Source organism: Narcine bancroftii, chromosome 12 (assembly GCF_036971445.1).
Source record: "Narcine bancroftii isolate sNarBan1 chromosome 12, sNarBan1.hap1, whole genome shotgun sequence".
Classification (NCBI taxonomy): domain Eukaryota; kingdom Metazoa; phylum Chordata; class Chondrichthyes; order Torpediniformes; family Narcinidae; genus Narcine; species Narcine bancroftii.
The window spans coordinates 9,263,559-9,274,792 of NC_091480.1; the positions used below are offsets into that span (position 1 = coordinate 9,263,559).

Here is an 11,234-nt window from a genome sequence, read left to right on the forward strand (position 1 = left end):
TAAAGATCTGATCTACTTTGTTTAGGTTTTTGGAGATCCTCCATTAGGTTGAACTGTTTTATGTCTGAGATGTTTTGCATCTTTTATGGTCTGGGTTGCAGTATTTCTTGTGTTTAAACAGTGCTTCATTACTTTGTTTTCTTCTATTAAGCTTGTGCTTCAGGAATTGCATGTTTAATTTGATTTGAAATGTTTTTGTATAGGTTATATCCTTAGATTGAGTTTTATGAGTCTGATATGGGCAGCACAGTTGGTGTAGTGGTCAGCGCAACACCTTTACAGCACTAGCGATCAAGACTGGACCTGGGTTCAAATCCCACGCTGTCTGTAAGGAGTTTGTACGTTCTCCCCTTGTCTGCGTGGGTTACATCCGAGTGCTCCGGTTTCCTCCCACCGTTCAAACACGTACCGTGGTGTAGGTTAATGGGGTGTAAAATGGGCGGCACAGACTCAGGGGGCTGAATTGGCCTGTTTCTGTGCTGCAGGTCCAAAATAAATGTGCTGCATTAGTTTGAGATGAAAGTGTATGGAGGTTTGAGTAGGTAGTGTTTCAAGATTAAGGGCTGGTGTAATCGTTTGCACACTGCCTGAGTGGCTACCTTGTTCTGAGGTGCAGTTTTAGCTCGCTCATCCACTATTCCTGCCCCACCTCCTGGCCCTCATGTACTATCCCACCAGGACCACCCGTAAATTGGAGGAACAAAACTGTCTGGACACTCTCCAACTGGATAGCATTAACATCGAGGTCTTCAGTTTCTGCCAACTTACTCTCCGTTCTCCTTCCCTTCCCTTTCCCCTTGACTTCTTTCCCTTTGCTCATCTATTCACAGAGCCCCCCCCCCACCTTTGCTGCTGTGCCTTCCCTTCTTTATCTACCTATTACTTCCTGCTTTTGAGACTGTGCTCCTCCCCCTTCTCCTCCTCCACCCCCCCCACCCCCCCCCACCCCCCACCCCCCACCATTTTACCTTGATGAAGGGGCTCAAGCCCAAAACATTGGTTCTGTATCTTTATCTTTGCTACATAAAGGACATTGTTTGACCTGCTAAGTTTCTCCAGCACTTGTGTTTTACTTTTGGCTCAGATGTGGTATTGGCTTTACAGTACTTTAATGGGTCTGAGTTGGTGTTTGAAGAAGATGAGTTGAAATACTAAGATTTTGAAATTGCGCTCAGTGGAGGAGTTTGGGAAAACAATACGTAAATCGTTTGAGTATGTATTGCAATTCAAGATTCCATTTACTGTCATGTAGGTAAAATGCACAATTGTGCCAGTTAAGGCACACAGAGGTGCTACTAATCCAGTGCCACAATGAAGATGAAATAGAAGCAAGAATCCCATGGATCCTGCCACCACCTCCTCTGCTGCTTACTTCCACAGCCCCTCTGCCTCCTGTCTGATCCAAGCAGCGAATCAGAGAGTCACCACCTTGCCCACGATCCCAAACTCCCTTCGGGAGCCCTGCTTGCCATTGGCATTCCTTCTTGAATCCCGGTCCCAATATCTGTTTCTCAGCAATGCCGGATCATCACAAGCCTTTATTTATATCTTTTCATTCTTCGTTTGATTTTTGTAATCGTGGTTGCATGGATTGCGGCCCTGTAATAGACTGTATTTGAAAAATAGTTCACTATTTGGATTGGCGATTGCTGTCACAGACAAACCTCCTTGGTTCCAGAGGAAGTGATCAAATAGATGTACAAGTATCCTTGGGTCCTTGTTATTTTTTTCAGAAATCAGTGTTACTGACTTGAAATTTAGTTTTCCTGCCAGGAACTCCCTGTTTGGAACAAGAACAGAAGCTAGTTCTCTTAAGAATCTGAGTATATCGATCGGACAGGTTAGTGATCGTTTCTCTGGAATGGAAGCTACATGATAGGCATCCTCATTCAGAGTGATGAATCATTGAAATCTTCCACTCAAGTGGTCTATGGAGGCTCAGATGTTGAGGAACCACCCAGGCTGAGAAACGGCTTCTTTTCACGGGCATTGAGACTGAATAAATTGCTCTTACAGACCCTCCAAGACGCTGCTATATATTTAACAATATTTATTTCTATACATGTATATATGTACTGCATATATATAATTTGTGTTATGTCTTTATGTGTGTGTGCTTGTTTCTGCATTGAGGACCGGAGAACGTTGCTTCATTTGGTTCTACTTGTACAATTGGATGATAATACACTTGAACTTGATATTCAAAGACGGTTAGCAGGGATTTTGTTGAAAAACAAAGAAAGTGCAAGGGTCTTAATTGATCTCATCCTACTGAGGTTGTTTTGACGTTTTCTGTCCACACCTGCATTCAGTTATCCCACTGTTGAAAATGACTTGTGTATTCTGTCGCTGGACGTCTCTGCAGATCAGTGTTTGGGGAAGAGGGATAAATTCTGCTTGAGCACCGACAATTTTTATTTTTCTGTTAATTTTAACAGGGTCAGTTTAACTTTGTGGAGGTAATTATTAAACCTCTGGACTTTGAAAGCAACCTAGTCACCCTGCAAGCACGTAAAGGTGAGTGAAGGATGCACTTGTAACTCATTTCCCTAAATTTGAATGTTTGTTACTGGTATCTTAAGTAGATTTTGAGGGTATAGTGTCCTCTCACTCATTGCATTCATCTAAAGTCTGGATAAGGTTGACAACACTTGCTTTGCCCTTCCCTGTGAATATTTATTATAACTGGTATCTGTAATGTCTTAATATTATTGCAAATTTAACAAATAGTCCTCACTTTGCCAGTGCCTTAACTCTTTTAAGCCAGAAAAGGATGAGTGAACCTTGATCAGCTGCAGACGCTGTGATTGTAGTAAACACACCAAAATGCTGGAGGAACTCAGATGGTCTTTTCGGCATCTGTAGGGGACAAAGATATATCACTGACGTTTCGGGCCTGAGCCCTTCTTCAAGGAAAAATTAGAAAAGGCAGGATCAGGATAGATCAGAAAGTCTCAGAATTCAAATAATGGGGGAGGAATCCAGACCCACAAGGTGTTAATTGAATATGATAAGGGGCTAGGTGGAATTTATCATGTCTGTGCAAAAGCAGACAATGAATGGAGAGACGATGGAGGAAGAAGGGGCGGTTTAATGAAAGGCAGCGAAGTCGATATTAATGCCATCTGGTTGGAAGGTGCTCAGTTGGAAGATGAAGTGTTGTTCCTCAAATTTACAAGTGGTCTCAGTCTGACAATACACAAGACCATGGACAGACATGTCGGCAAGGAGCCAGATAGCATTAATATATCTTTGTCTCCTATAGATGCTGAAAAGACCGGCTGAGTTCCTCTGGTATTTTGGTGTTTTTATGCATATCTAATATGCTGGGTGTTCATTCAGAATGTTATGCCTCACTTTTCCCTGAGAGAAATTTCTCTGCACCTCAGCTTTAAATGTCTAATCCTTTTTTTTTAATGATACAGAACAGTAGAAGGCCCTTAAGACCCATAAAATCTGTGCCAGCCAAATAACCCTGTATATTTTTGGAGGGTGAGAGGAAACCACAGGAGGTCAGATTCAGATTTATTGTCAGAGTACATACATGACATCACATATATCCCCGAGATTCCTTTTTCTGCGGAATTACCACTTATTGGTTGCGCAAAAAAAACTGTACACATCATATACATGTGACAAATAAAGAACTGTAAAACAGATAACAAGTGTAAACAAATGGTACAATGCAGAGAGAATTTTTAAAAAATCAGTAAAGTGCAGAAGTTAGTCCTCAAATGAGTCCCTGATTGAGTTTGTCGTTGAGGAGTCTGATGGTGGATGGGTAGCTGGTCCTGAACCTGATGGTGTGTGTCTTGTGGCATCTAGACCTCTTTCCTGATGGCACCAGCGAGAACAGAGCGCGTACTGGTTGGTGTGGATCCTTGACAGTTGCTGCTGCTCTCCGACGGCAGCATTCCCTTTAGATGTTCTCGATAGTGGGGAGGATTTTGCCTGTGATGTCCTGGGCTGTGTCCACTATGTTTTGGACGGCTTTACGCTCAGGGCTATTAGTTTCCCCATACCAGAGTGAGATGCAGCCGGTCAGCACACTTTCCATAAAACGTCTGTAGAAATTAGCCAGGGTTTCTGGTGTCATTCCAAACCTCTGCAAACTCCTGAATAAGTTGAGGCACAGATGTGCATTCTTCACAACGACGTCCGTGTGTTGGGTCCTGGAAAGAGCCTCTGAGATAGTGGCACCCAAGAATTTAAATTTGCTCACCCTCTCTGTCATGGGGAGAACATACAAATTCCTTAAGACGGTGCCATGTTCATGTATAGTTTATTTTTTGCATTACTAATTAGTGGTAATTCTGCCGTGCCCACAGGAAAAAAGAATCTCAGGGTTGTATGTGATGCCATGCATGTACTCTGACAATAAATCTGAACCCAGGTCACCGGCACAGTAATGCATTGCACTAACCGTGCTACCTTTATCTAGATATAGCTATATCTCTATCTCAACAATGTTTTTGGTTGGACCCAGAATCTGCTGGGTTCTTCCAGCTGTTTGCTTTTGTTCCATGATCTCTGTACCTCCTGGCTCATAAACTCCAACCTCTTTGCAATAAAGGCCAACGTGCTATAAGCTGCCCTTTGGACCTGCCTGCCGCCTTTGTGATTCTGAACTTCACTCTTGTAGATGTTCGTTGTCTTCAGTTGCATACAATGTATGTTTAATAAGGAATCAATTGTTTGTGTATTAAAGGTAAAACTTCCCTTATGTGGCTACTGATGCTTTTTTTTTAGATATGGAGGGGCTGGTTGACACAAGTGTGGCAAGGATTGTGTCGGACAAGAATCTCCCGTTTTTGGTGCGCCAAATGGCTTTGCATGCAAATGTAAGTCTGAGAATAGTTGGTTAATTCAGCTTTTTAATAAAGATATCACAAGTTTAACGTTGTTTGAGAGAAATGTATAGAGCCAAATTTGATCTTTTACAATACTTGATTTGGCATTTGGTATCCTTCATGATTTTTTTTTTCTTTCTCATGGACAAGTCACAACAGCCGGATTTCTGCATGTTAATTTAGTTTATCGATCCTTTTATTTTTTTCTCTCTGTCTTGTGGTACATTGTAATCTATTCCATTGCTATTGCTCTATATCAGGGCTTCCCAAACCTTTTAGCTCATGGAACCCTTTTGGGGAGCACTTTGAAATTGCGGAATCCCAATCGTCAATTACAGTTTATAAGACCTGGTGTACACACAAGATTAGTAAGAAAGTAAATTCACCAGTAGACGATTAACTACCACTCGGACCCTAGGCTGAGCTTTAGTAAGACCCCCCCCCCCGACCTTGCCCTGCCATAGGCCTAGCTATCCCCACCACCTCTCGTTCTCAGCTGTGCCATAGGCTGCCACCGGCACCCCTCGCTCCCAGCTGTCTCTCGCTATGGGCCCGAGCCACTCCCAGCACCCCCACCACAGGCCTGGCTTCTCTCGCTTCCCGCTGCGTCAGACACCCCCGGCCACGGATCCATCCTGTTGTTCACTTAACACAGGGGATAAGCTAGACACCGGTATTTCAGAGCCCCCTCCTCGCACATACCTCAGATCTTCATGCTGCCGTGCGCGTCACCCCAGCAAAGGTGCGGCGCAGACTCTCTGGGCCACAGTCACCGGCTTCACCCGCGCAAATTGTTATTACTCCGTCATTTCTTCCACAGAACCCAATTTGGGACACGCTGGTCTATATTGTGTATCTGCGTGGCTACAATTTTGAGGCATCTGTACATTGTACTTGTGTATGTGACCATACATTCTTATCATCTCAGTCACTTTCAGTGGAGAGGTTAGCTGCAGAGTTTATTGACCTTTTTTCTGTGCTTTTTAAATTGTGTTTGGTGAACATCTCTGCCAGCAATTGGGAGATGTAAAGGCAACTTTAATTCCCAATATGTGTTTGTTCTTTTCCATTTGCGCACAAGTAAATGCAAATTTGGGATAGGAATGCAATCGAGTCCATCTGGCTGTGGGCTCTTCATTAGCCTGAAAACAAGACCATAAAATATTAGAGCAGAAGTAGGCTATTCGGCCCATGGAGTCTGACCCACCATTTAATCATGAGCTGATCCATTTTCTCTCCGCCTGGCCTTCTCCCCATGACCTTGGATGCCTCTATCAATCTCCCCCTTAAATACACCCAGTGACCTGGCCACCACAACCGTATGTGGCAACAAATTCTACAAATTTACCACCCTCTGTCTAAAGAAATTCCTCTGCCTCTCTGTTAAACTTTTCCATGGGTGTTTCATTGTATAATTGATCTGCTTTGTTAAACGACCAACTGGGAGGCTAAAATTTGTGTTGTTAGCTCTTATTGATTCTCTTTGGTACCTCTTCAAAACATTCATTTAAATTAATCCGATTCAACCTTCACCAATGTGTGTTCAATGTTTGTGATTAACTCCATTTCTGAATGTTATAAGACGCAGGAGCAGAAATAGGCTATTCAGCAGATCGAGTCTGACCCTCCATTCACCCACTCATTCCCACTGCCCAGCCTTCTCCCCATAACCTTTGATGCCCTGGATAAACAAGAACCTATCAATTTCTGTCTTAAATACACCAAATGACTTGGCCTCCGTAGAATGCTGGAGCATGGAAACAAGCTCATTCGGCCCTTCTAGTCTTCCACTATTGTTCCCAATAACCTGCTCCCATTCCATAACCCTCCAGAGCTCTCCCATCCATGTACCTATCCAATTTATTCTTAAAACTCAAGATTGAGTCCATACCCACCGAAGAACTTCCCCCTTAAACCGTCCCCTTTCGTAATCTCACTGGAAAGACCCTACTCACATTTACTCACAATTTTATAAACCTCTATCAATCTCCTTTTATTCTTCTTTATTCCAAGAAATAAAGCCCTAACTGGTTTCATCTTTCCCTGCATCTTAACTCCTGAAGACCCAGTAACATTCTAGTAAATCTTCTTTGCACTCTTTCAATTTTATTGATAGGCTTCCAGAACTGCACATAATATTCAAAAATTTGGCCTCACTGTGTCTCAACATAACATCCCAACTCCTGATTTATAAAGAGCAAGATGGCAAAAACTTTCTTTACAACCCTACCTTGTGATACCACCTTCAGGGAACAATGTACCTGTATCCCCAGGTCTCTTTGCTCCTCCAAAATGCAGCACCTCATACTTGTCTGCATTAAATTCTCATCATCCACCTGTGGCAAGAAATTCCACAGATTTACCACCCTCTGTCTAAAGAAATACCTCCACATCTCTGTTCTAAGTGGACGCCCTTCAATCCTGAAGTTGTGCCCTCTTGTCCCAGACTCTCCCACCACCAGTTGATACTCACTCCTGCAGAGAGGCTGCCAGCATTGAGATTAAAGTCTTCCTTCCTTGGATCATGTCTACATATAACCCTCTACACAAGAGTCATCTGCTTAAAACTTTCAACTTAAAGATGGGCAAGACCAATTAGCCCTTCTGACTCTGTTCTACTGTTTAGTGAGATTGTAGCTCTTCTGTTTCATAACTCCATTTACCAACCTTTTCCCCATTTTCTTTTGTAATCAAAAATTTGTTTCCCTTGAGGGTTAAACAAAATCACTCTTCAACCTCAAATTTTAGGGAAAACTATCTTGGTTCGTGTAATCTTTCCTGTTGACCTCTTGGAGTTCATGTATTACTGTATTAAATCTTGGCCACACTCCTTCGAAGATGTCCTGTCCATGACTGCTCAAATTTGCTCTAGGTGTGTTCTAAGTAAAACAGAAAATGGTAGTTGCCCAAGAGACCATTTTGGTCAGGATGGACAAGTTGGGCTGAAGTGTCTTTTCTGACCTGTATGACTGACTCAAATGCTGAAACTTTCCAATGGATCAGGCTGCATAGGTAGAAAAAAAGAAACCAATTCAGGTTAATGACTTTTCACCAGAAGGTCATCAGCCTGAAGCACTAACATGGTTTTTCTCTTCACAGATGCTGCCTGATTTGCCTAGTATTTCCAGCTTTCTCTGTTCATTCATTTCCCACATCAGTGGTAATGTGCCTTTAGAGTGCTGTGACTTCATGAAGCTTGATTGTTCTCATAGGGTGCACCAGCCTTGTAGTTGGAAATCTTTAGATTGTTGAGCTACCACTGTTGATAATCTGTACAGTGTGCAATGTTCAGTGTACGAGTAAAGGAGGGAGAGGTAATGCATCAACACCTACGTGATTTTTGTTTTGAGGTTCTGGATCCCATTTCCAGTTTGGAACTGTCCATCCTATATTTCCTCCACCTACAACATGATCCCACCACCAGACACACTTTCCTCTCTTTGGCTTCTGTAGAGTCTGCTCCCTCATTCACTCATCCCATCCCATTAATCACCCCCTTGGTTACTTCCCCTATGACTGCAGGAAGTGCCACACTTATGCCCACACCTCCTCCCTCACCAGCATTCAGGGCCACAAATAGTTCTTCCAAGTGAAGCAACCCATTCACTTGTGTATCTGCGGAAGTTTTCTACTGCATCTGGTGCTCCTGTGTGGCCTTCTCTACTTCAGAGAGACTGGATGCAGACTGGGAGATCGCTTCGCTGAGCACCTTTGCTCTGTACACATCAGTGACCAGGATCTCCTAGTGGCCAGCCTTTTCAATTCTGCACCCAACTCCTACGCTGACATGGCCTAGTATACTGTCAAACCAAGACCACTTGTAAATTGGAGGAGCAACACCTAATTTTTTGTCTGGGCACTTTCCAACTGGATGAAATTATCATCAACTTCTCTAGTTTCTACTAGTCTACTCCCCGTTCTCCCTCTCTTCCCTCTTTCTTATTTTCTCTGCTCTCTGCCCTCTTCCTACTCCATTCACAGAGCAATCCCTCCTCCCTCTTGCTGGTGTACCCTCCCTCTCTTATCCACCTATTATCTCCTGCCCGTGAGACTGTGCTCCCCTCCCACTCCCCACCACGTTATTCAGGCACCTGGCTACATTTGCTTGTACTTTGAATGGCTCAAGCCTGAAATATTGGTTCTGTATCTTTATCTTTGCTATATAAATACATTGTTTGACCTGCTGAGTTTCTCCAGCATTGTGTTTTTACTTCAACCATGTTTTTTTAAGATAGAATTTGAGTGATTTTACCAGAATGAATAATGTCGGAGGTCTCTGCATTGGTCATTCACAAATGAATGACCAAAACTTGAAATCTCCATTTCCTTACACAAGTTTAGACAGCATACCGGAAGTGCGGAAATTAAAGAGGTGGGACTTGCTACTCATTAGCCTGTGGTTCATGGAATGCCTGCATTAGACCGCAAACATTTTGGGAAATTTACTAGGGAACGAGGAGGTAAAATATTGGAATGGGAATGTGTCCTTATTCCTGTTCCAATATTTTCACACAGACTACATTCCAGGAAATTGGGAAAGTCTGCAGACTTTTACTCACTTCGTGCCTGAGCTTTGTGAGCACTTTTAAGTATTGATCAGTGCTGACGTGTTGAGTTTTAGGAACCCAGTCTGGTCATCACCATTTTTGTTGCAGATGGCTTCTCTTGTACACCACAAAAGTGCAGTTCCCTCGGAGGCCTATGCAAGCAAGTGGCTAGCGAGGCTAAGGCAGATCAAGCGGATTCGATCCAAGGTAAATGGACTGTCCTCGAGAGTGTAAAATTGGAACTCAGGGAGGCTTCTTTACCCGAAATGTTTAAACGTGTGGAGAACCGGGAGCCAAATTGTGTGGTGAATTGGCCCATTGAGTCTGGTCCGCCATTCTAATCATGAGCCGATCCATCCTCCCACTCTTCAGCTTTCTCCCTGCAACCCTTGATGCCCTGATTAATCAAATATTTGTCAATCTCTGATCACAAGGGAACAACGGGGCCTATTTTGTGTAAATAGCTAGTTTTGTGCTGTGAATTTCATCTAATACCAGTATTCTTATCGCTTTTGCTGCAAATTTTTCCTTGTATTTGTGGGAGGCGCTCACTTGGTTCAAGAAACCAGATATTTCTGCAACGAATGTGAGAGTTTTCTTTCTGACCCAGGTATGTGAAGAACTGCAGTATCGTCAGAGCACAGGCACCTCTTTGATTCAAATGCACGCCGCCAGCCAGAGTAAGAGCTCTCACCACCACCATCACCACCACCACCACTACCTCCCTCAGCACACGGCACAACCGCAGGCTGCCGGTCCAGAAACTGGCCAGAGAAAGAGGTTGATGTCCACAGTGGATGATTTCACGGACTTTGTTTAACATGGTCTCCTGTGTGCCCTCGCGCCATCAGACGCGTGCAATATGCTGTGATGAATGTGTTTAGTATGCTGTGGGGTCGGATTGGATTTGTGCTGCACTGTTTAACAAGAAACGCTGCTTCTCCCAACTCGACACCAGCCCTCCAGAAGGCGTGGATGAAAAAGCAGAGGTTAGTTGATTCTGGATCTTCACTCCCCCCCACCTCTGCACTGCTTAAAAAAAATGGACACTGAAGGATTGAACAAATTGACACGACCCTGATGTGGAAGAATATCTTGAAAGGTCACTCATGTCACTGGTTGTTGGGTATTACAGATAGGACCAACTTTCCCATGTGGACATGAAATGACCAAGGAAGTCAGCTAGTGTGCGACCCCATCTGCAGTTCAGCTCCGGTCTGATCTGGCAGTAAGTATTTTGTGCAATTTATCTTGTAAAGGAAGCTGTGTTGTCAATCTTCACACAATTTTTAAACACGTGTCATTGTTGAAATGTGAACTAAAAGTGAATAAATTTCATTTGAAAAGCTTTCCTGGGTGTTATTTTTTTTTAAATTGAAGGATACAGCACGGTACGAGGCCATTCCAGCCTGTGAAATCCGTGCCACCCAATTAACCTACTACCCCAAATGTTTTGTCGGGTGGGAGTAAACCAGAGCTCCTGGTGAAAGCCCAAAAAGAGAATGTACAAACTCTTTGCAGACAGCGTCAGATTCGCTGGGTCACTGGCACTGTAATAACATTGCACTAACCGCTGCACAAACTGTGGCATGCAGTGCAACCCTACAGGGAGATTTTCTCCTCTAATCTTTGATTGCTAAGTTAATTTGGTATTCATTGAAAACTCAACACCCTATCTAGAGATACCAGCTGGTTACCAAGTCTGACGTTGGTGGCAGTTCTGTTCATGATCCCTTTGTTGTTTGTTTCCTATAACTGAGGTTTTGGGAAGATTTCAGTTTTTGGAAGCAACTTGGGATTGAACTCTTGGATCAGCAATTAAAAGGTGATCCCATCT

The 11,234-nt window shown here is 43.4% G+C and overlaps 1 protein-coding gene across 12 annotated transcripts in view; it reads left to right on the top strand.

The window, feature by feature from the left end:
- tsc2 (TSC complex subunit 2) overlaps positions 1-10,746 on the top strand; it is a 121,339-nt gene extending 110,593 nt beyond the window's left edge. For all 12 annotated transcript variants that reach the window (XM_069906491.1, XM_069906492.1, XM_069906490.1 and 9 more), the window contains 4 exons: positions 2,439-2,517; positions 4,750-4,841; positions 9,506-9,604; positions 10,008-10,746. In XM_069906491.1, the coding sequence (XP_069762592.1) occupies positions 2,439-2,517; positions 4,750-4,841; positions 9,506-9,604; positions 10,008-10,217 (480 nt within the window). In that variant the 3' untranslated portion in view covers positions 10,218-10,746. The remainder of the gene's footprint in view (positions 1-2,438; positions 2,518-4,749; positions 4,842-9,505; positions 9,605-10,007) is intronic.
- The last annotated feature ends 488 nt before the right edge of the window (positions 10,747-11,234 follow it).